Genomic DNA, 24,263 nt, shown 5'->3' on the forward strand with positions numbered 1-24,263 from the left:
CTTTTCCAATACTGCCAGCGTAGCATCATCCAGTTGTTTGGTTGCAAGATTAATCATGACATATCAACAGGTGTTATCATCTATTATTATAGACTGAGAAGAAAGCCGCTGAGACTTCAAAGATTGTGTACTGATGGTGTTTTTGCATGGACCCAGTCTAATATTGCCCAGGATGCAGCAGACAGCAATGCTGAAACTTCCAAATGAAAATAAAATAAATCCTTGGGTATGAGGTGCACTTGTCTACGTGTAAGACGAATCAACTCCCTTACTAAGGCAAAACTAGCCCACTTCTTAATATTGTTGGCCATTTTTGTCACAACGTAATGAACAGTTTTGGCAAATTTAGGTATTACACCTTCATTCATGCACCTCAGCAGAAAAGCAAGAGCGGCAGCAACTTTCCCTTTTTCTTACGAACTTCATCAAACTTCCTTACAAGTTCAAACATGTCCTGTCCATAGAGGGTTTTGGTGTGGCTCCATAAACTTTTCTGCCATAGTAATTGATGATATTCAAATCGGGTCTCCAGCCGAAACATATCTTCACTTGACACAATATTTTGGAAGTCCACTGGCCACCATTTTCAGGTGAGTAAGCTATCACACTAACACACCAGAACTGTAATCAAACATGCCACGGCGGCTCCTTCATACACTGCCCGTAGGTCCACCATGAGTGCACGAACATAACTGCCCTCTAGTGCAAGGCACAACAGCCCACTGGTGGTGAAAACTCACAGAAATAATAAATCAATATCAAACACTATTAACAACTTTTCGTGACCGAAACAAAGATCGTTGTTTTTTAATGTCAAACAAAACAGGATTCCAACTCTTACCTAAAGGATACCCTTCATCTCTGTTTCTAATATTGTCAGATAGCTGGATTTCACTATACTGTCCCAGTAACACCATACAGGGTCAACCCATTGTGTTTCATTGTACAACATTTTATGTCCATCAGTAAGACAATGTTCCACAACTGCAGATTTTTCTGGCTGAAATAAACACATGTGACAATGGTGCTCCATGCATTGATCCTGGACTGCACAAATCATTGGTCCAAAATAGTCTTTTCCACAATGGCAGGGAATTTTGTAGACACCGGGCTTCCTTAAACCCGAATCATCCTTCATTGAGCCCAGCAGAGCACTAGTCTTAGCTGGCAGATGGAATACACTGTTATTATCAAATTTCTTTAAAATTCTTCCTAGCTTTGAAGATATGCTTTCTGCAAAAGGTAGGACTGCTACCGATCTCCTTGTATCTTCTGTTGGTACCGCCAAAGGTCCAATCAGTAGACCACGACAGATCCGATTGTCTATTCTGCTTGAACACAACTTTTAGATGATCCAGTTCTTGTGCCAAACTATCTTCATCTGAGATGGCACAAGCTCTTTATACCAATGTACTTAGGACCCCATTGTGTTGGTATGATGGAGGACAACTTGATGCACGAAGATATCGGTGTGTATGCATGGGCTTAGGATAAACACTTCTTCTTCTTCTTGTTCTTCTTCTTCTTCTTCTTCTTCTTCTTATTCTTCCCCTTCCTCGTACTCCTCGTAGACAGTATATACAATGTGGTATAGTTTGAGGCATCAAAGGGAATGTAGCTCTAAGCCATTAAATTGGTGTAATATTTAAATATTTTATTTTGTTGCTTACTGGCTCTTAAACTGAGACAGCTCATCCTCTGATGATTGCTGTATATTTATGAACAGTGAAGTTACTTCCTTAATTTTACAGCTTTGTGTTGGGAAAATGTGATACTGTAAGGGTCTTTATTATACTGTCAGCAGCTCAGTCATAGATTTTACAATCTAAATACAGTGACAACATATGTCTACACTAGTATGGCTCTTATTTTTTAAGTTTGATTTTTTTTCTTCGTACTGCCTCCTAATTTGGTGTGATTGCACAAAATGATAAGTTGTGTGTAATGTGGACTCTATAGGAAGGGGAAAGCTCTGTGCCTAGCCTGTGCTTTAAAATCAAAGTAAAAGAAATAGTATGGATTTTTTTAATGGCAAAAAGCTTACACTGGAGTAGTTAGTTACCAAATTACCTTCAACGTACTTTTTTATTTGTTGTATTAACTCCAATAATCCAATTTATAACACTACTGTATATAATGTTTGAGAGGCAAGTAGGATGAGATGATGACTATTGCTTTTGCCTGCAGCCATTTGCACTTCACAGTTGAAAGGTGGCAACAGCACTCCCAGTTGTCAGGGATATTCTTTTGCCGACTCATTGTAGTTCTAGAATGTTGTTGTAATCTTTCAGTTTCATGCCACTGCAAAAGGTCTGTCTTAAGGAACCCAAATTCAGTCATTGTAAAATATAGCCATGTTTCATTTGAAACATACAGTTTGATTCTGTTACTGATGATTTTTGGGATTTGGTGGATTCCTGCTTGATCTGTTTTAATGTGTCTTATGTTTCTGCCTCATCATTTGGTTCACTAACCATGTTCATTTTGAATTGGAAGACAAATTAAGAACAAAAAATGCATACGTAACAGATTGAGAGGACATGTACCATAAATGAAATTCATCTTGTGTGAAGTTGTGTGAGATATACTCCACAGTTGATAACCAGGTATTTATAAAACTTCAAAAGCTGAAATCCATATGTAGTGCTTTGGCTGCCTTAGGAGCAGAAAACCACACTTCAACATATATTCTGACAAGAAAAATAAAAATATCACAAAATGTCTTCTTTTCTTGTAGTGATAATTCAAATTCATCCCAGAACACACACATTTTCAAGCAGTAAAGGACTTCTGTCATCCACCATGTGTGATGGGTAGGCCCTGGTACACAGAGAGAGATTTGGCAATCATTTATACTTGACATCCTCGTCTCTTTTTTTACACTGTGGTGATTGAATTTTTGAGATAGTATATGTTTCCAGAGCTTCCTCAAAATCAAGTAACTCCAATTCAACACTACTGGAACTTGCCGTCACCTGTACAACAAGGCAGTTGAACGAAAAATTAGAAGAAAGATCTGAAGGATAGCAATTTATATGGCTGAAATATGTATAATTAAAATTCACAACACTGAATGAGTAGTTGGTTTTTCTTTCCTGTTATAACATTTATCTTCTCAGCCACCTCTTCTCACTCGTATGGTTTTCTCTCTTTCTCAAATTGCTGATAATGTATTCCTTGCATGAACCCTGACTGTTCTTCCAATTATTAGGCGATCAAAAACTGTTTATGCATTAGCATGAGCTGTGTCAAAAACAGCATCTAGTTTATAAGCAAAATCTGTTTCTTTTCGCTTATCATCTGACAATCTTTCAGCATTCTTTTAGTTGCCTCTATTGTTGATGTGAAACTTCCAGTTTTGATACCCCATTTTTCAGCTCCTGTGCCAGTATTCAGGCTTTTTCCCAATAAATCATCACTTCATGCACAGATAGTGTGGTACTTTGATGTAAAGTTAATAGACACACTTCCATATTATAGAAGAAACCCTGTAACATTTGTCTGACAGGTATATTTCATGGGAGTAATACTAAAGCAAGTAAACTTTCTTCCATTGATGAATTGGTGATTATGACATTCTCCTTGCTTTGACTGCTACCTACCTCTTGAAAGTGAAAGGCTATTGGGGTGGTCTGAGTTTTGCCATAAAACTGAACTGCTCAGCTTGCTAGGCCCTTTTCTCCTGTCTTAGGATAACTGACCAATTACATCTCCCAACCAGGTCAGTTTATGACATGAGAATGCATTCAGTTAAGGGGCTAAAGAAGAAAACCACCTTCATTGGGTATTGATTTGTCATCTAGAAATAATATTTAGCAAAGTTGATAGCCTTTTTCCGATTTTGAAGGTCCAGGAACACTCCTCCCCCTAGCATACATGAACCCAAATTTTAAATGTATACATGGGATGGAACCTAACTGGGGGATAGACCAAGAAAAATTATAAAAAATTTTAAAAGGTGCCAAATAAGAACAACTTTAATGTGCACTTAAGAAATAAAAACCATGATATCATGGTAATATGTAAATTAGTTGGCTTTTACCTGTTGCCCGTTTCCAACCCTTCCTTTCTCCTATTCATCATCCATTGCAAAACGGAATTCTCAATTTTCTTACTTGTTCATCACACTCATGTATTCTCCTTACCCTTGTTATTCTCTCCATCCTTCCACCTTATTTGCTGTCTCTAACATGTGCTCCCATCCTTCTGTCTCCTCCCTTCACTCCCTGTCCCTTTCCCTCTCCACCACTCTCCTCCTTCCCCCTCCTCCCCAATTCTCCTCTCTCCTCCATCCATCCTTCTAAACCCATCCACCCTCTCCCACCCATCTGCTCTTTCCCACCCATCCTCAGTCTTCCACCTATTCTCCCTCCCTTCACCTTACCCCATCCACTTTGCTCCATCCTTCTTGCCCATCCTCAGTGCCCCCCCCCCCCCCCCCTATGATGCTCCAGTCATCCCACATCATACTCAACTCAACCCCTATCATTATCTTCTCCAGCCCTCCCCCAGTCCTTCTCTGACCCTCCCCCCGTCCTTCTCCAAATGTCACCCCTCTGCCATTCTCCACCCCTCCCCCCGCATCCATTCTCTGGCTCTCACCCTGCTGCTATTCTCCGCCCCTCCTCCCCTATCCACTCTCCTTCCCCCTCATTTTCTCCTCTTTTCTCCTCCCCCTCCTCCCCCCCCCCCTCCTCCTCCTCCTCCTCCTCCTCCTCCTCCTCCTCCTCCTCCTCCTCCTCCTCCTCCATTTCACCTTCTTCTCCTCCTTTTCGCCACACATTTTGTCTCTCTCGTATGCTCCATTCTCTCTCCCCCAGGTATACTCCCTTCTCTCCTACTATTGCTGCCACCTTTTGTTCCTTTCCATTGTTCTGAAATCCAGTCATAAAGCCAATGCAATTAGTAAAAAGTAAGTTGATAATCACACTTCACATAAAAATTAATATTTTAGGTGTGTTTACAGAGATATAGTATTTAATTTTAGTGCTCTATGAATTGACGGAACTTGAGGAACATCCTAATGCAGATCTGTCTCATAGGATATTCAGGACAGTTTGGAGTGCCCAGCTGACAAGACGAATGCTACCAGCTACATAATGGAGATAGTGGTAAGCACCTGTGTGTGGTGCTGTTGTGTCAGTGTGCTATAGTGACTTGTCCTGAGTTCCTGTATCCATTTGTAGTGTCCGGGTGCTTTCATATTAATGTCCATTCTGTGCCTGTATTGTATAACTAAAATTGTATGTGTGTGTTGGCTTTGAAGACTATAGACTCTACATAAGCTAAGGATTTTGTATGTTATGGATATCTGGTTTATTGTATAAAGACCTTTTTCTGGCTGTTTGTGAGTATGAAATGTGTAATTTAAAATACATACATGCCATGAAATATACTGCATTGTTATTTAATATTTGTTAGGTGTTCAGTTTTTACTGTCTTATATACAAGCAGTGTGTTAAAATGTTTGGGAGATGGTCATGTCCAATGCATGTATTAGTTATTTTGATATTGTAAGTTGAATTAATGTTATCTGATAGATTTCTTTAGTATTTGGAATTCAGAAGCCCAGTAATTCCTAAATGTTCCATGTTTAAATATGAAGAGAAATGTGCAGGTAACCCTAAGAATATAGCACAGTAACTGTATGTTTCATTAGATGGAAAATGGCCACTTGAAATTTCCTGTATTCCTGTTTACATGTGTCTTTCTGATCAAACATTATCACTATAATTTGACAAGCTACTTTAATTAGTTGAATGTAACAGTCCAAAACTCTACCACTATTTTTGCAAGGTATAAATTTTTCTCACAACTGGAATATACCTGTGAATATACCTCCATTAACTATCAACTGAATACAGCTTCACACATTAGGAAGTATTTTTTAATTTATGTGTCTCGTTTACTTCACTAGATAATTTGACAACTTTAGAATCTTCATAACAAGAACAAAAATCAAGCATTTGAACAAAAACGTTATGAATATGCCTCAGGGTGCTGTTGAAATAATTATATTTACACACACACACACACACACACACACACACACACACACAAACACACACACACTTTTATTTTCAAACTAAGATCCTGCCTCTATGCATGCACTTAATCCTTGTAAGACGATATGTTCATTATCTAGAAATATGTGATGTTACCTCAATTTCCAGAATTATGGAGATGGTAACTAACTCTGCAGCACATAACCTGTTTGTAACTGTCCACTTCATCATTATTTACCAGTATGTAATATTTCACAGTAATTTCTCTTACATATAAAAAAATAAATGAAGAATAGTATTTACAATTACCTGTGACCTTCACAGTTCCACATCTTTGACAAATTGGGAGTTTTAATCACATGCTCAAATTGCATTTGTTCACTTTCTGTAGTGTAGTGGAATACATGAATGGAAATGTTGTCATTCAGCATTGTAATATTAAGTGTGAATATGATCTGTGGAGCATTTAACTAATGAACTCTATTCACTTCTACACATTTCTTTCCTCCATTTTATCTGTGTAAGTTGCACATTGTCTCTCCAATTTAATTTACTATGTGTGTGTGACACCAGCCACCTATTTTGAATTTTAGTTTTGCCAATAATCTTTCCCACTCATTATAATTCTATGTAATTTAAATTTTGGCTGTGATATTTTTCTGCTTTGCACATTTTATAAAAGAGCCTGTGGAGTGACCTTTCTTTCTGTACATTCCTTTTGCTTTTGCTCTTTTTTGAAGCAGCTTCCTGTCTCTCAGAAGCCTGAGTAATAATTTATAAGACAGTGATCTCAATTTACATTGATTCTGTTGTATCAGTGGATTTCTCAGTGATTCAGTTGTGAAAAACAGAAACATGTTTTATAAGTTGTACACAATCGCATAATATTGTTAAAATATTCTTGTTTGTTTATGATTTCCAGTTGCTCTCTTTTGCTTATGGAAATTAGTACTCATGGTTTAGGATGTAACCAAATGCCCCATCTCAAGTATTTCCAGCATTCTGCTAGTACAGTATGCTACAGTGAATAAATATTCTACAGGTTTCCTACCTTTTTTAAAATGACATTTCTTTTCCTGCAAGTGGACAGTAGAAGAAGCATTGTTATTTAAATCTGTGTACATGTATGAGACTGATAAGTTAAGAGGAAGTGCAGTTGTTTTGGCCATGTTACAATAACACTTGTTAAAGGCATGTGTCAAAACATCCATGTAATACCTCTGATTGAAAAGTATTTTTTGATCACCTTTGCCTTGATAGTACTGGAGGTAGCATGTTTTCAAAAAAGATGGCCTTAGACTTAACAAGTATGAGTGTTTAATGAGCATTTTACTTAGAAATGTGGCATGGTTTAGTAGAGTGTAGTCAGAGTGTAGTACCAAATACAGAAATAAGAGATGATCGTCAGCTAAGATCCTAAATTGTCATTACTTGAATATGGTGTAAACTTTCCATTTGTTGATGTATACAGCAACAAAAGATCACTTTTTTCTCTGCAAAATCATAAGTTAGTTATTTTCATGTACCTTGTTGTGACACAGTGTGTGTCACTTGGTTATTAACAGTCCTGACCATTTACACACACACACACACACACACACACACACACACACACACACACACAGTAGTTTCATAGAACTCAAGCAATTCACAAAGAGAATGGTTGTAATTCACTGGGAATGTGATCAGATATTTTTATGATTACATAATTTGCCCATTTCTGTACAGCAGATTTAGATCTTAACTAAGTTGAGGTAATTCCTTCATTGTATGCATTGGTGCTATAGTAGTTAAGTAGACTCAATCTCTATTATCACTATGCAGAAATGGTAGTTGCTGATAAGATTGTATGCAGATTTATTTCCATGGTGGTATGTAATATTGAAGTATAGCTATTAGACCTTAAAATCAGTTTACAAAAAGTACGATTGATGCTGGATGTTTTTTTGTTATCAGTGTGTGGTGTCTGGTTTTATGTTGTGCAGTAGCATAAGAACAACTTATATTCAAAGCTTTAGTTTTGCAGCTAATTAGTGTCGAATATCACAGTCATAGTGAGATGATATTTGATTAGACTCTACAGATCACCATCACATTTAATTCTATGATGTAATAACTTGATGCTTTTAATGGCATTTTCTCATAATATTCTATAGGATATCAGGGAAAAGGAAAGGATGGCAACAATTTTTTCTGTTATATCAGCATAATGAGCAATTAGTTCATAGGACAAAACAAGAAGAATGTGGGTTCTTAAAGAGCTGATCAGTGCGGTTATCACAGTTTAATCCCATATTAATGCCTAGGGAATGTTAACATCATTTACCTCCTTTCCAGAAACTTTCTGATTATTATACTGTCATAAAAGTGGAACACCTTCAGGAATAAGGTCCTTTTATTGACAAGTGAGGTGACAAGTAATTCATTATTATAAGAGTGCATAACAAATTCAGACCAAACGAAATATCGTCACAGTAATGGGTGCCCAAATAGTTGCATCAATACATAGTATACTTTGCTGGCAACCCAGGTGCAAATTCTCACGTGCATCATGATGATGCCAAGTGACATCCTATGATAGAATGTACCAAGCATCTTGTGCCTTTTGTTGCAGTTCAGCAACGGTTCTTGCAGGCCTTGGAGAACACATAAGTTCCCATTTCATCATGTCCCACTTATGTTCAGTTGGTGAGAGATCTGGTGACCTTGCTGGCCAGGTCAGGTCACCATGAAGAGTACATTGCATTTAGCAACTGTATATGAATGCATTGTCCCGCTGAAATATTGCATCATCTTATTGTCGTAGAAGCTGCAGTAGCATGGGGTTAACAGCTTGTGAATTGTAGCAGGCACTAGTTACTTTACCCTGCAGGAACACACAATACGACCATGAGATGTAACTGGGGGCCCTATGTATGAAGCCTTTTATGGGGCTTGTGTGTTGTAGGTGAATGCACTCTAGGAAAGGTAATTCACCAGGTCTGTGCCATGTACCTCCATCACTCACATACAAACAGAACCTACTCTCATCATGGTCCCTGATGACACAGCAGGTGCAACATGTGCCCAGATTTCATCCATGGACAATGATGATGATGATGATGATCATTCAGCTGCTGATGCTTGCTCAATGCACTGATCTTTATGTGGACATCCTGAATCTGGTCTACAGGTGTAGAAATGTTCCACAGACCACTGTTGAAAGCAGTGACACACCAATGATACATGTATCCAACATGTGAAACAATCTGTTGATACATCCAGCCCGCTTCCCACAGGCTCACAGTGTGACCCCATTCAACATGATTGTTCCCTAGAATGAATGTTCCAAACATTTTTAATCTCTAAACTGAGTACAGTTAGTATTTTTTTTAATATAACAAAGCAGTCCCAACCACATAAATGTGTGTGTTTATTTATTGGTTACCAGTTTCAACCACTGTTATGGTCATCATCAGACCGCTTACTCAATAAAGAGAGTAACGTGAATGTACTTACAGGAATGTAAACTACAAGCACAAAAAGCTTACTACATCAACAAATGTGTAAAAGGAAGAAAGCTATACCCATGAGAATCTGCTGAAGCAGGCAGGGAGCAGGCACTACTCTAGGAGGCATATAACCATTGCTGCATGATGTGCAATTTACATCGCTTAAATAGCGGAACTCTACCCACCGTACCCAGCATTACAACATTTTCAGCCCATTATCATAAAACATATTAACCCTTTCACTGCTCTAGACGTATATATACTATTTGCTATAAAAAAATACTTACAGCGGTTCCCTGCTATAGTCGTATAGTTACATATAAAGCTGAAAATCGGGCCAGCGAGTCAAAGGTCATTGTTGCGCAAGTATGTAGTTTAATTTTTGAAATACTAGGAAATACCTGAACGACTATTGAATGCTGAATTCTCTTTCTGTTGAGTTCGCTCATATAGCTATATTACCTAGTTTGTGTGCGGCTATTTCCGCATTACCGAATAAAATGATGCAACGTTACCGTCCGCTGCTGAGTATTCTAAACCAAAGTGACGACGAGGACATCATCATGCCCAATCCAGCTGATTATGGGTGAACAGATAGTGACGACAATGAGCTGACAGATAAATCTGTCACCACAAATATAAAAAATATTTGAGAACCAACGAACATTGAACCAGTAAATGCAGATCTAGATTTTGATGTTATCGTTGATTCTTTCTCCGATTCTGAAGAAGAGCCTGAGCTTATGGCTGAAAAATCTCCTAAGAGACACTGATTTGGACCCTAAAGTGTATAATTTCGATAACAGTGGTTCCGGTTGCAAAATCGTCAATTTAGATGATATATGTACTGTATATGACTGCTTCCAAGGTTTTTTTAGCCAAGAAATTGTGAGCTGCATAGCTGAGCAATGTAATTTATATTATGAACACCCTTGCAATGATGCCAGTGAAAAATCAGGACTGCAACGTTGGAAAAACACAAACAGTGACAAAGTTTACTGTTTCCTTTCTTTAAATTTTCTGATGGCTCAAGTGAGGAAAAATGAAATAAACAGTTATTGGACCAATGATCAGGTACTGTCTACTCCAATGTTTGTGCAAATCATGCCGAGAGATAGATATCTTCTGTTACTTAGAATGTTACATTTTGCTGATAACAGTAAGGACCCTGGAGATGACAAAATTTGGAAATTACGTTGAATTGTGGATCACTTAAGAAAAGTATTTCCAGGTGCTTTATATCCTTTGAAAAATTTGTGCATTGGTGGAAGTTTAGTTCCCTTCAAAGGTCATGTCTTCTTCAAGCAGTAAATTCCTTTCAAACGCCACAGATTTGGTGGAAAAATTTTTTTGTTGTGTGATTGTGAAACTGGTTATATTCTTGACTTGATTATTTATGTGGGTGCAGCAACAGATGTAAAAAAAAAGAAACTGACTTTGGTGTAAATGTTGGAATACATGTAAGCATTGTTCTCACTTTACTTGAACATTACCTTGGTAAAGGTCGCACATTATATTTTGACAGTTGGTACACTTCTCCAACATTAGTTTCTTATTTGTGTGACAGAGTGACTAATGCCTGTGGAACTGTGAGAACAAACAGCAAAGGCATGCCTGCTTTATCAAAAAACTTAGAAAAGGCAAGATCAAGTTTATGTCAACAGATAAACTTCTTTCTCTGAAGTGGCTGGACAAGTGGGAAGTGAGGATGCTTTCAACTCTTAATGCAAGTGAAATTACAGTGACTGACAAAATTGACAGAACCATGAATGAACCAAAAACAAAACCAGCTTGTATCGTAAGCTACACTGACAATATGGGAGCTGTCGACAGGAGTGACATGATGGTCAGGATGTAAATGTTGTACACAAATAATTGTATTTAGGCTCCATTTAACGTGCTGTATGATTGTTGGCTGACAATGATGTAATGCTGGGGGTGGTGGGTGGACCTTAGACTATTTAAATGATGTAAACTGCATGTCATTCAGCGTAGGTACATAAGTCCTGGAGGGGTGTGTGCTTCCTGCCAGCTTCAGCAGACCCTCGTGGCTATAGCTTTCTTTCTTTTGCGTACTTGTTGATGTAGTGTGTTTCTTTCTGTGCTTGTAGTTTACATTCCTCTAGGTACATTCATGTTAATCTCTTTACAGAGTAAGTGGTCTGATGATGCTTAGGACTGATCAAAACTGGTCACCAGTAAGTAAATAAATAAATGTTATTATGTAGTTAGGAATGTTTTATTATAAGAAATTTTAACATTTGTTATAGCTGCTGACATTCCAATAGAAATAAGGTAAAAAAAATTTCAAATACAGTTAGTGTGTGCAGAGTCAAAACAGCAGGTGTACAGCTGCCTCCTGAGCATCATTTGATCACTGATGACTGTAACAAAGGAATTGCTAACACTATCACCTCTCAGTATGCCAGTGAACACAGCCCTTGAAGGTGTTTCGTTTTTACCCATCAATGTATTTAAGAATGCCACTAAACTAGTTTTTGGAAAGCTTAAGCTTTAAGTAGTGAATCATTTAACATTTGTTATATAATTGTAATATAATTGCAGAGATTGTTGTTATGTAAAATTGTTGAAGTTTTTTTTATTGATTCTTGTTGAGCTTTCTTTCATCATTTCTCTCAGGTTCTTTAGCTGATGGCTGTTTCATCCTTTTCATGACATTTCAGCAAATGCCATACCATATCAGGTTTTCTTAAGATATTATGAGTTAAGATATAAAATGTCTTGACAAGATCACTGAAAATTTCCACTGTATTCCTTCCATCCACATCACATTTTTCATATAATTTCTTTCATAAGACTAAGTTTAATTTTTGTAGATTTTAGCATCTGCAATTGTTTTTTATAACCTAATTGTGAAGATGCCAGCTATCATTTCAGGTGAATCAGGACACGGTCACTGTAATTTTATTCCGTCTTGCCTTTCCCGACAACCAGCAAAAAACACACACACACACACACACACACACACACACACACACACACACACAAAGCCCACTAAATGGCAACTATTCTGTGTCTCTTACATTATTGCCACATAAATTAAAATGTCTGTCATATTGTGTACTGGAAGATAGGAACAGTATCTTTCCACAACTGTAAAACTATTTCCCAAACAAAGAGTTATAAAAATCCATAAATCTACGTGTATACACAACCTTTGCAAGCCACACTAAGGTGGGTACCTTGCACCACCACACTAGTCATTTACTGCCCCATTCATTTGCAGATTGAGTGAGGGAAAAGCAATTTAGTGTATGCCTCTGTACAAGCCCATAATTCTCTTATCTTATCTTTGTAGGTGAATGGGAGAAACAAAGATTTTCCAGTGTAGGATCTTAAGTGAGTAGTCGAAATACTCCCAGTCAAAATTCTGCAGAAGTTGTAGGACTTTTTCAGCCACAGGTGATATAGTGGTATGATGGAAGATGAATCCATAAGGAAACAGATGACAGCAGAATCTGAAGATTCTTGATATTACATTAGTGTTAGCAACTCAGGCCATAAAATCAATAAGATAAGCCTTTTATTTCAAAAATTGGTTGCCAAGTAGTGCCTGAGACGACTTTTAGTGTTGAGCTTTTTTATCTGCTTTATAAAGATCTACAATGCTCGAAGTTATTTGTAAGTTGTGTAATAATAAACATAAGTCTCTACACGAAAGCCTATGTGTATATAGAGAAATATCTGTAATCATCCCAAAATATAAATGCAAGCACGCATACTTTGAGTTCACCTGTAAGGATATTTAAAAATTTCATGGTGATGGTATAGTTAATGTGTAGAAAATGTTCACCAAGACTACTGAGTGTTGTTCAGCAAACATTCTTCGTGAACTCATTAACTAAATCCAGCAGTTCATTATTGTTGAGTGACTGAATACCAATCCATTCTTTGTCGTGGATAGAATTTGCTTAAAGTTGAAATTTGAACACCATTGCCAAATGAGTAACTCATCTGTAACACTTCTTTGGTGAACCTCTTTGAATTTACACTGAATATCAAATGATCTCTCGTGTATTTAAATTTAATTGTAAATCTAATTTCATAAGAGATATCCATCTCAGTTTTGCGATATTTCAGCTGCTCAGCTGAATCAGTATAATTGAAGCAACAAGTCCTCACAAACAGAGAGCTGAGGCAAGTTTACCTGCAGCAGTAGCTGTTCAGTGCTCGTTCTTTGTGTTTAATGTGAATGAATGCTCATTTTGTGAACCTGTTTCATAGATGTAAGGTACTTGCTATTCTAATTGAGAGTAAATTCTTAATAATTAGGAAACAGAAGCAACCTAATTTTCTTATACTGTGATCCAGCCTTCCATGAAATCATCACATGATCTGGATTTATACTGTATTTGTATTTCTTTATTTTTAGACGACTTTATAATGTGCTGTCATTCCACAGGGACATCACTGAGCTCTCGTAGTCCTGAACCAAGCTGTTCGTCTGCACCCAGTTCAACACTAGCAGCAGCACTATTGGACTCCCACCACCACTGCAGTGGCAGTCCATCAGATTCAAGGATTCGAGGTTGGTGAGCATGAAATAAATTTCTGTGTGATTTTGTGGCATTCAGCTTCAGACGTCAAATATCCAGCCTGTGTTGATAAAACATAGTTCCATCACATTTATTGTGTAGACAATCAGGTTTTTGAGGTCTGTGTAATACATGTACCCACCATATGAGTCTGCATTTCATTTGCAGGCATTTTTTATCGTGTCAGAGGTAGGACCATATTTGCAAGCAGTCATGTCATATAGCAGTTGTGCTGCTATTTAGCATTTTATGTTGGTATGACAGGTAAGCAGCAATCTGCCTGCACGAATGGCCACTGCCAGTCTTTAGTCAAACAAAAACTGGATCACCCAGTTGCTGAGCATGCTCCACACAACTCTGTGGAATTTTCACCTCACCCACAAAGAAGAAACTCTGAACTACACAGGTGGGAACTGTGCCTCCAGTTCATCCTCTGTTCTCCCTCTGCCTAAATACTATTCCCCATCTTTCAACTGGCCCTTCCCCACTCTAACATTACCCTTCCCTCCCCTGTCATTTTCAATGCCCTGACATTAAACTCCCTGCCTCCTCCTTCCTTTCTTCCTCCTCTGTATTCCTCCCTGCTCACCCCCCTCCCCCCACCCCCGTTTCTGCCCACATCCCCCCCCCCTCCCAACTGCTTTGTCTATCCCACCTTGTCTCACATCTTTTTTCACTAATCCTGTCATCTCGCACACCCATACGCCATGCAACTGCCCATAAAGTCAGTATATATGATATGGAGAGAGAGAGAGAGAGAGAGAGATTAGATTGAATTAGTTTGAGATATTTCACGAGCATTATTTTCTGGACTGTTGTGTGCATCAGTGCACTACTCACCTGTTAGGTATAGGTGAATAACTGGCTGTCCACATATTTGTTTCTTGTTTTCATCCATGAGTATCTTTTGAAGCTGCTCTGTACAAATACTTCCTTAAAAGAAATGTTTTTATTGTCCAACTGAGTTGCTGCTTTGAGGATTTGTTGGTAGTAAAGGGACACTGTTACCTTGGTTGGAGAGTCATCAACAAGTGTTGAAGAAACTACAGGCATGTTCCAGGGAAAAGTGTGGGACCCAAAATGTTCAGAAATGTAAAATTGTGCCCTTCACAGAATGAAGAATTTTGTATTGTGTGACTACAATATCAGTATGTCACAATTGAACTGTGTCAAGTCATACAAATACCTGTGTGTAACAATCAGTAGGGATATGAAATGGAATGTTTATATAGGTTTATCATTTTATGTGAAGCAGGAGACAAATTTTAGTTCGTTATTAGGACCTTAAGAAAATGCAGTGTACAAAAGAAGTTACTTACAAAACACTTGTGCAGCCCATCCTAGAATGTTGCTGAAGCATGTGGGACCTATATAAAATAGAACTAGTGGGGGATATTGAATGTACACAAAGAAAGGCAACGTGAATAGTCACAGGTTTGTTTGTCTCATGGGAGAGTGGCATGGGGATTCTGGGGTGGGGGATTGAATTGGCCTGTGCTTGAAGACAGGTGCAAATTATCATGAGGAAGCCTACTACTTACAAAGTTTCAAGAACCAGCTGTAAGTGAACAACCTAGGAATATAAACCCCGTACGTATTGCTCTCTCAGGAATCGTGGGTTCAAGATTAGACTAATTACAAGGTACACACAGGCATTTATGCAGCGATTCTGCCATACACTTCTCAGTGGTTTGCAGAGGTTTGATGTAGGTGTAGAATCCATTTTTATACATAATATTTCAATGGCACAGTTGGTAATCATTAGACTAATTACAAGGTACACACAAATTACAAGGTACACACAGGCATTTTTATACATAATATTTCTATGGCACAGTTGGTAATCTTCATCAGATATGCGGAATGATAGTATAAGGCAGGTCTACTGCTCAACTTTGCTTGTGCCACAGTCATTGACACAAGGACAGTTAGAGCAATAATGTGCAACTTACAAAATGTCATTGATGCAGTTAACAGAGATTGTTATATGTAGGAATGAATTGTCACGTGGGGGTGGAAAATTATACTCGTAGCTCACTACAGTGACAAAGCAAGGAATGATATCTCTTCATTAGAAGTCAGACTCCATAAATTAAAAAAGGCCATACTGACTCTTTTGCTTCTTTCGAGAGTCATGTAGCTAAAGTATCATGACTCATTCACAGTGGCTGGACATAGCAGTTCACGGTTAATGACATCTTTTATCGGGTATTAAATACCTTGGATAACAAATATTCAAGAAGATAGGCTTCTGTTGCATGACAATACTGCCACATACAGAGCACTGCCCAAGGAGCAATTTTCAGTTGTGTAGTTCATATTGGATATGGCAGATCAGTACTTTCTTCTTCATAGCCTCTCAGAATCAACAATTAAGTCACATTTCACACAAAAAACATATAGTAGCAGTGTTAATCACACATCTGCCATGGGGTTTTTCCTCTAGTTTCTCAAAGCATAAATGTGTATTGGAGGAGAGTATGCTGATGGAATTTAGAGTGTTCATTGCCAGGCTCGATCAAGTATTTTTACTCCTCTGTAACAAATGTAAACAGGCAGAGATTTGAAAGTAAATTTATTAGAATTCTTGTAATTGATTTTGTGACTGAATTTTTTTCATTTTTTTTTGAAATATCAGATATTTGTATTAACAGACAGCCTGTTTTTATGTTAATTAAATAAAAGTCTTTTCCACAGGAGCTGAAAGTATTAGAGTCTGGTTTGCAGGCAATGAAGTGGCATCTGCAGCTGACAGCGGACTTCACGGCATATCACCAAGACCATTAAAGAAACTATCTTTCAAGACTACAGCAAGGAAGTCTCTAGCTGTTCGCTGTGAATCTGTTTCTCTTACTCCACCTGACAGCCCCACAACTCGGAAAACAAAGTAAAAGTGATAATGCCCACTAAATATGATTTTATATCTTGACTCGTCAACAGTGTGCTTGTATATGTGTGTATGCGTGTTTTAAAGGACTGGTTTTCTTGCACTAAGTGATGACAGAGAGTTATTTTGGAATGTAGACTGTCTTGACACAAACTTTAAATGAAAATGCAGAAGGTACACAGAAAGCATCAGAGTTCTTATTTACTAGGTGCTATTTAGTGTGTTGTTTCTCAGGGATGTCAATAATGACTGCTGCCTCTTGTATTGAGGATTTAAGTAAGTTTCTGAACACAGTGTTAATAACAACTTGGTGCATTTTTGTTATTGTACCAGCAAGAAAGTGCTTGATCTTTCCATGTTGGATATCATTGGAATCTACTGAAACTTTCTCACACATTGCCAGAAACTCAGTGAATTGAACTGTTTACTTACCACGCAATGAAAGATACAAAAGTTGGTTGCTCATCACTTGTGATTAGTATTTGTCATTAACAGGTGTTATTTAAAGCTCTACGGATAAACAAACACTTGGAAGAAGAAAGAGCACATTATCAAAATGGGAGTATCAAAGGTCATCATATCCATCCCAGTAGTTGGCATGAAACTTACCTCTTTGTCAGATTCTTCGAAACATTAAGTGTCTTACATAGGAAAAATATATTGTAAATTACTTTACCTACAGACGAGAGTTCCAATCTCTTGTGTAGCAAGCAGCAAGAGTGTCAGATAGTATTTTTTAACATTTTCTGCATGTACTTTTAAAGAGAGAATGTAATTTTCTTTGACTTAACTTTACAAAGAACTTACTTTAATTCAGATTGTATTCATGAATTTTCTGTGGCTGTATCAATAATTCTACTTCCTCTTTTAGATTTTACTTGACAAGCACTTACGTAGAAAAGCAGCTAAGCACAACTACTTCTAAATGTTTTTTTTTTAATTATTGGTGATAAAACAATTTAAAATTCTGTAAATATTGAAACACTGAAGAAGATCAATAGAGAGATATAATAACTGTATAGTGACCCACAACTACTAACAGCACTGCACAGTAACACCAGTAAAGTAACATCACTAATACTTTATAATTATCTGGAGACACAGTATGCAGTTTGATCGCTAAAGCATGACAGACATTAGCTCATAATGCCTTGTGACTGAAGGAGTTCAAATAATTTTGAGCATTATTAAGGTGCCAGTTCACTGCTAATGGTTAATATTTCACATCCAGGAATCTTTTCTGTGGGGGAAAAAGAGCGGAAGAAATGAATAAGAAATAAGTACGATGAGGAATACACATCCCCACAACAAAGTTAATGAGAATATTGGATAGATGCTGAAGGTCACAAACCATAATGAGAAATGGACCTGTAGCATCAGCATGACTGACTTGGCAGTTCCAAGTTGTATCAGTTCCTCATTATAATTATCATTTACTTTCAAATCTTGGTGATAGTAAAGGAGATGAATGTTTTTCTTTTGAGTACAAGTTGACAGAATGTACTACAATTCTCGTAGATATAAAAGGGAAAAGATATTATTGTCGAATATGGTGCTATTTGGGAACATCTAAACACTGTATTTACAATTTTTGAGAACTGTGTTGGCAACTGTGGGCTACAGATATAACAGTAATAAATAACTTTACTAGTAGATTGTTCCTGAAACTCATAATAGCAACACAAGTGAGTCTGTGGTGATTATCTGAGTGGTACTGTTCACAAACTCATCCAGTGCTCCATAAGAACACTTTCCTTCTGTGGCTAACAATGAGGAACATGTCAGGAGAAATACATTTCTCATTGTCAGCTGTACAAGAAGATCTGCTCATTTCACAGTAGTGTGAAAGATAACTTTGTTTGCCATGATTCGTGCAACTTGGACCTTGCAAAATGTTACTGTCAACTGTTAATCATCAACTTTTAATTGTAGTTAGAACTTTAGCCTTGAACTTTTTCTGGCTGTAGTGATAAAAAAATCCTTGCAGCATTTAATGAAACTATGAGTGCTTTATGCATTTCTCTAGATATGGCTCTTTGCTTAAAGACACTAAAAACTCACTTCCGGCCATTTTCGGTTCTGAATTGAGTCCTCTACAAATGTTATGAACTTCACTGCATAGCATCCCATGTCAAGGAGACAGGCTGGTAGTAACAACGCTAACAGTGCATGTGTTTCTTATCATTTGTGTAATAACTTTCAGAGTCATAATTTTTCTGTGACTCGTACATTAGATTACCCTTAAACCAAGCCATCACCACTCTTTTTTTTTTTTAAATGTCCTTGTTGCACACTTTGCGTTTATATGATGTGTATACATTGCCATCTCCTTTCTTTGAAACAGTTTTCTGATATTTGGGCATTATGTAGTCAAATCGTGGTGGTGGCGTGAAAAATATGTTAGTCCACGAATTCTGTGAGACACTGTGGACAACTGGGGTCAGCCTATCAGCAGTCCTTTACTTTTGTCTTGCATGCACCCTTATTAAATTTATAATTTGCAGCAACAAAACCTACATTGCTCAGTAGTTCAGCAGTCATTTTTTCCCTGTAGATGCTCAATTAATTTGTCACCATCTTCAAAGTCTATAGTCAAAAGAAAAATAAAAGTACTGTTGTAATGGAAAATATTCACATTGGTTTCATGTGGCCTTAAAGTTGACATTTAAAACAGTAGCCTGTTGGTTATGTTCAGAAATGTGTTTATCATGTTAAACTGTCAATAATACTGAATTCTGTCCGGATTTCTTTTACAGATGGAAGTTTGTGGGGGGGGGTTATTGCATATGCTTCATAGTCTTCCTTTGATCACAATCCTCAATTCACATAACAGCACTTATGTAAATGTGAAGTGCTATTATTAAATTCTTTTTGATGAATTAGATATGAAAATATTCTTACTCTCCCCATCCCCCTCTTCATATCATGAGCATACATCATTATGGCAGTATTTATAGTGCTTAGTGCACACAGGTAAGGATGGTATAAAGATATAAGCCATGATGCTTATTATGATATAAGAAGAATGTAGTGTTGTTGCATTAGTCCTTCACAAAAACAAAACAGACAATTTAATTACTAAGAATGCTGTGATTTACCCTTCTCCTTGCACTAGAAGTAAAATCAAAAGGGATATATCTACCTCAGCAACAACCTGTGTTCAGCAGTCATTAACCAGATCTGGGTAAAGCATCGTTATTATATAGTTACATTACCTGAATGTCAGTACTGCTTTGTTGAGGTCCTTGTACAGTTATTTCACGTAGTTACGTATCAACTGTAGCTTTGTGCATGTTTTGTGCACAGAATACATTGACCTGTGAACTTCGTGTCACTTACAAAATCAACTGAAAGTGACAACTTCGTAAAAATATTTTTTCCATTATAATTTGAGTGATTTAAAACTACCTTTTTATTCAGTTTTTGCATTGAAAGTGCACTCTTTATCATGAAATTTCATTTTACAAATCATACTTAGCAAAAGTGTATTACAAACTTCACAGGGACAACTATGGCACTTTTCACCGATTGTTAGGTCCTCATATCTTGGAATTTAACAACAGATGTACTATAGGTGTTCAGTTCTTTCATTCTGAAATACAGTCACATACCTCTGAATTCAGTTCACATGTGAATTTAGTGTCTGTGGACTTCATGCTTTAGCAATGCTTCTGCATTGTTATATTTAGCATTGTGTTATGAAGGTTATACAGTACACATCAGAACTGAGATGTTAGTTGTTTACAAGTTTCAAACATTCAACAGTGCTATTGCCATCCTAGCTTCTGACCAGCATTGAGTCTTTATTTTTAAAAGTTAAGAACTCATTCTGCCTAATTTTCTTTTAAGGAATATAATTTTGGTTTTCATTAGTCAAGTTGTAGTTAAAAACTAATCGAAGATGTAGGCTGCAAAATTGCTGTACTCTAACAGATATAGAAATTTTTATTGTTCTACAAGCTTGTGGAATTACTTGTGACTACACATTGTCTATATTTTATGTCTGCTGTATACCAAGGGCTGTGCCATAGGATACACTGTGATCTTTGTGTTGTTAACAAAAATTCCAATAGAGTTTTGTTGTTGAACATGTGCTTCTTACAAGTAAAAATAAGAAGAGATAGGGCTGGGCTGAGAATGAGTATCTCTTCTCATACCTGGCTTCTATGAGAACTCTTCGTACTATCATAATTTTTTTATTAACAATATCCAATGTACTGTGTGTTTTCACAGTGGGTGAAAGTATTGCTTTCTGTCTAAGATTAAGTGCACTTAAATTTCATTAAGTTTTGGTGACTGACAGTGAGTGATTGTAACTGAACGTGACACCCCAATTGTTGTGCATAGAAAATATTTAAAATCATAAACTTTTGTATACTCTCCCTCCAGTATACTGTATTATTTGCAAATTATATACTCTGAAGGTAATTTGCATGATCTCACTTGCCCCTTTTTTTGCTTATATTATGCTTCTTAATATTGTTAAAGGGTTGTTGTATTATACATTCCATGAAACTTATGTGCATACTTTAACAGACGTGCTTTGAATATTATTATTCTAACAAGTTAATTAGAATAATACAAAATAAGAAAGACTTTGACTGATTAACTAAAAAAAATCTGTATCACTCATCCAAAAAATGAACCAATGAATGACAAATAGTGATGTAACTTCATGTCACAGTACTATCCAGTAACTATGGGAACTCCACTTGTCGCCCAATGACAGAGCTATTTGAACCATTGTCCATATAACATACAGTTATGGTTATGTGATATTCTTTCTGAAAATATGATCAGTAATGTGCACTACAGTTAAAATTACTTTTAGTAAGGTAAAACTAAATTTGCGTTGTAATCAAACAGTATTCATATGTTATTTATTTATGTAGTAAGATTTATTTGGTTTTATTTATTCCTGTATTTATTTATTTATTTGTTCAGTTCATTTATTTGTATATATTGACAAACAATTAAGCAGTAATGTTATTTGTGGTCTGTGACTTGCACCATTACATTATGTGTGTATAAAATAAACATAAATAGTTCATATGTTTTTGTTTGTTATGACAAACTATTTACGTATTTTTGACAGTGTTGCTGCATTCCATAAATTAACACTCTGTTAATATAACATATAATAGTCTTATTTAAACTTCATTGGTGCTTTCATTCTCTGCTGTTTTCCATATTGTCCTCTTTTTCACTGTAATATGAATATGTACTTAATTGTGTAGTGTAAATAATAATCTTTTTGGAAGACTTCATGATGTAGGTGTTTATGTATATATTTGGCAATTGAACTACAGTCTCAAAACCTGTGAATATTTAGTGTAAAATTATGTTAATGTGTTTGACTGTGGCACATGTGTGATATAAAAATTGTAACTGCTGTTATCCTGCCTCTGTTTTCTTTCCATTTGAAGGTTTTATGAAAGAGTTTTTTTTATTGAAAAAATATAGTTGGGTTTCCTGACGTATTTACATGACAACAAGTAATATTGAAGATATTTCATTTCAAGTATAAAAGGAAATAAGAAAATTTTTGAAATTCCTTTATTATAAATCACACTACAAGTTCATTTCAAATTTTATAATAAAATTTACATCATATTTCTTAACATGCATTAGAAGCGGGAGTCTGTAAACCAGTTTCAGCACTGATGCTTTTTGCTATTAATAGTAGCTGTTCTCTTGAGCAGGTGCTGTTAAGACACTTCTATGCAATAACAGAGACAAAACATGATTTTTATCAGTGAAGTTTAATTGCATATTAAAGTTTCTCTAGTGGATACATAGCTTTGAAATCAAGAAAAATCAGCATTGTTAATGTTTGGAGCCATACAATTTTGCCAGCATAAATTTTTAAACAACAGAATTCGTGTGATGGATGCTGTTTTGTGGGCATTTATACAAAATATTATTTTGTCAGTTTACTGATTTTGAAAACAACGATGAGCCTTTATAAGATTGTTGAATATTTTCTGTATTATAGTGTTTAAGAAAAGTTAATTATTGGGAAGTATTCACATTAAGCTAGATATAAGTACAAATAACGCCATTAATGGAGAGAGATACAGTAATCTAGTACAGTACAGGAAAACATTAAGCTTGTGATCAGACAAAATAAGTGTAAATGGCATTTTAAAATAAGGTGCCATGAATGTCTTTCATTTGCTGTCTGACTACATTGCAAGTAATGTTCTTATTTTACACAGTAAATTATGGCTATGTTTCGTAATAATAAAGTAGCTTCATTTACAACTGAGTTTCTAATATTATAGTTCATTGACTGTGATGAAATCATTATGAGACGTATAAAATCTTTACATGTAGTGACCTTCTTGCGCACAATCAGTTACTGTACTTAAAATCTTTGTCACTGTGCTTTTATATCCTTCTGTTATTTATAGAATGTACATATAAACTACACACTTTGTAAATAGCTACATTTAATGTATGATAAAGTCCATTAAATGTACATATTTAAATAAACAATTGATTTTACTGCATTGACAAACACTTTATAATTTAATATCTAGTGGAAATAATAGAAATAGAATATGGGAAGCTCTGTGAGTTATTAATGTACTATTTAGGAAGGGCCAAAGGGGAATATCTGTTGCAAGAAGTTCAGCTAAGCAGTGTAGATGAATTGAATAAATAATTGGGCAGTGAAATGTGTTGTGTTTGATGGGTATGGAATGAAAAGAAGAATGTGAAATTGTGGTCAACCACATCTTATGTCATCATTAATTAGAAACTAAGAGGGTGTGGAATTAACAAAAAAGATTCACCCTATTATGATCTTTGCAGATGCATATTAACATAATCATGGATTTATAATTACTGTAAACTCCATAGCTGGCAACTCCATACTGGTTCAAAAATGTGTGTTGCATATTAAAAAAAAAAATCTGATTTTGTAGAGTAGAGGAACACCAGGTTCGGCATTGTATAATATGATCATCAGGAACTGCGTCTTCTCCTCACTGTATGAAGTCTGGTGATAAAAATTGCTAATGGAACATATTTGTTGTTTGCAAATTCATCAAGTAAGTAATCATATGAGAGCATTAAATAAGCTATACTCATTTCTACAATTTTCTTTTTTCAAACACCTGTTAGTTTCATTTTCAAGTCTAGTTTGCCTGCATCCATGGTCTGTAATTAATGTAATTATTTCACTATTCCTGCTGGGCCACATTTCTGGTTTCCTGCAAGTCATAAATCTGTGTATTCTCGTAGTTTTAATACTTTTTTTCACATTTTTCACTTTTTTTGTAATAGACCATAACACTTGATTATTAAGTGAAGTACAGGA

General features: G+C 36.3%; 1 protein-coding gene across 4 annotated transcripts in view; it reads left to right on the forward strand.

Moving 5' to 3' along the window:
• LOC126337707 (probable Rho GTPase-activating protein CG5521) overlaps positions 1 to 23,451 on the forward strand; it is a 275,478-nt gene extending 252,027 nt beyond the window's left edge. For 2 of the 4 annotated variants that reach the window (XM_050001492.1, XM_050001493.1), the window contains 2 exons: positions 13,920 to 14,045; positions 16,750 to 23,451. In XM_050001492.1, coding sequence (XP_049857449.1) covers positions 13,920 to 14,045; positions 16,750 to 16,943 — 320 coding nt within the window. In that variant the 3' untranslated portion in view covers positions 16,944 to 23,451. Of the gene's footprint in view, positions 1 to 5,042; positions 5,568 to 13,919; positions 14,046 to 16,749 lie in introns of those variants that run through there. The other 2 variants (XM_050001495.1, XM_050001494.1) reach the window with 2 other exon arrangements.
• The last annotated feature ends 812 nt before the right edge of the window (positions 23,452 to 24,263 follow it).

The sequence above is a fragment of the Schistocerca gregaria genome, chromosome 1, assembly GCF_023897955.1.
Source record: "Schistocerca gregaria isolate iqSchGreg1 chromosome 1, iqSchGreg1.2, whole genome shotgun sequence".
Taxonomy (NCBI): domain Eukaryota; kingdom Metazoa; phylum Arthropoda; class Insecta; order Orthoptera; family Acrididae; genus Schistocerca; species Schistocerca gregaria.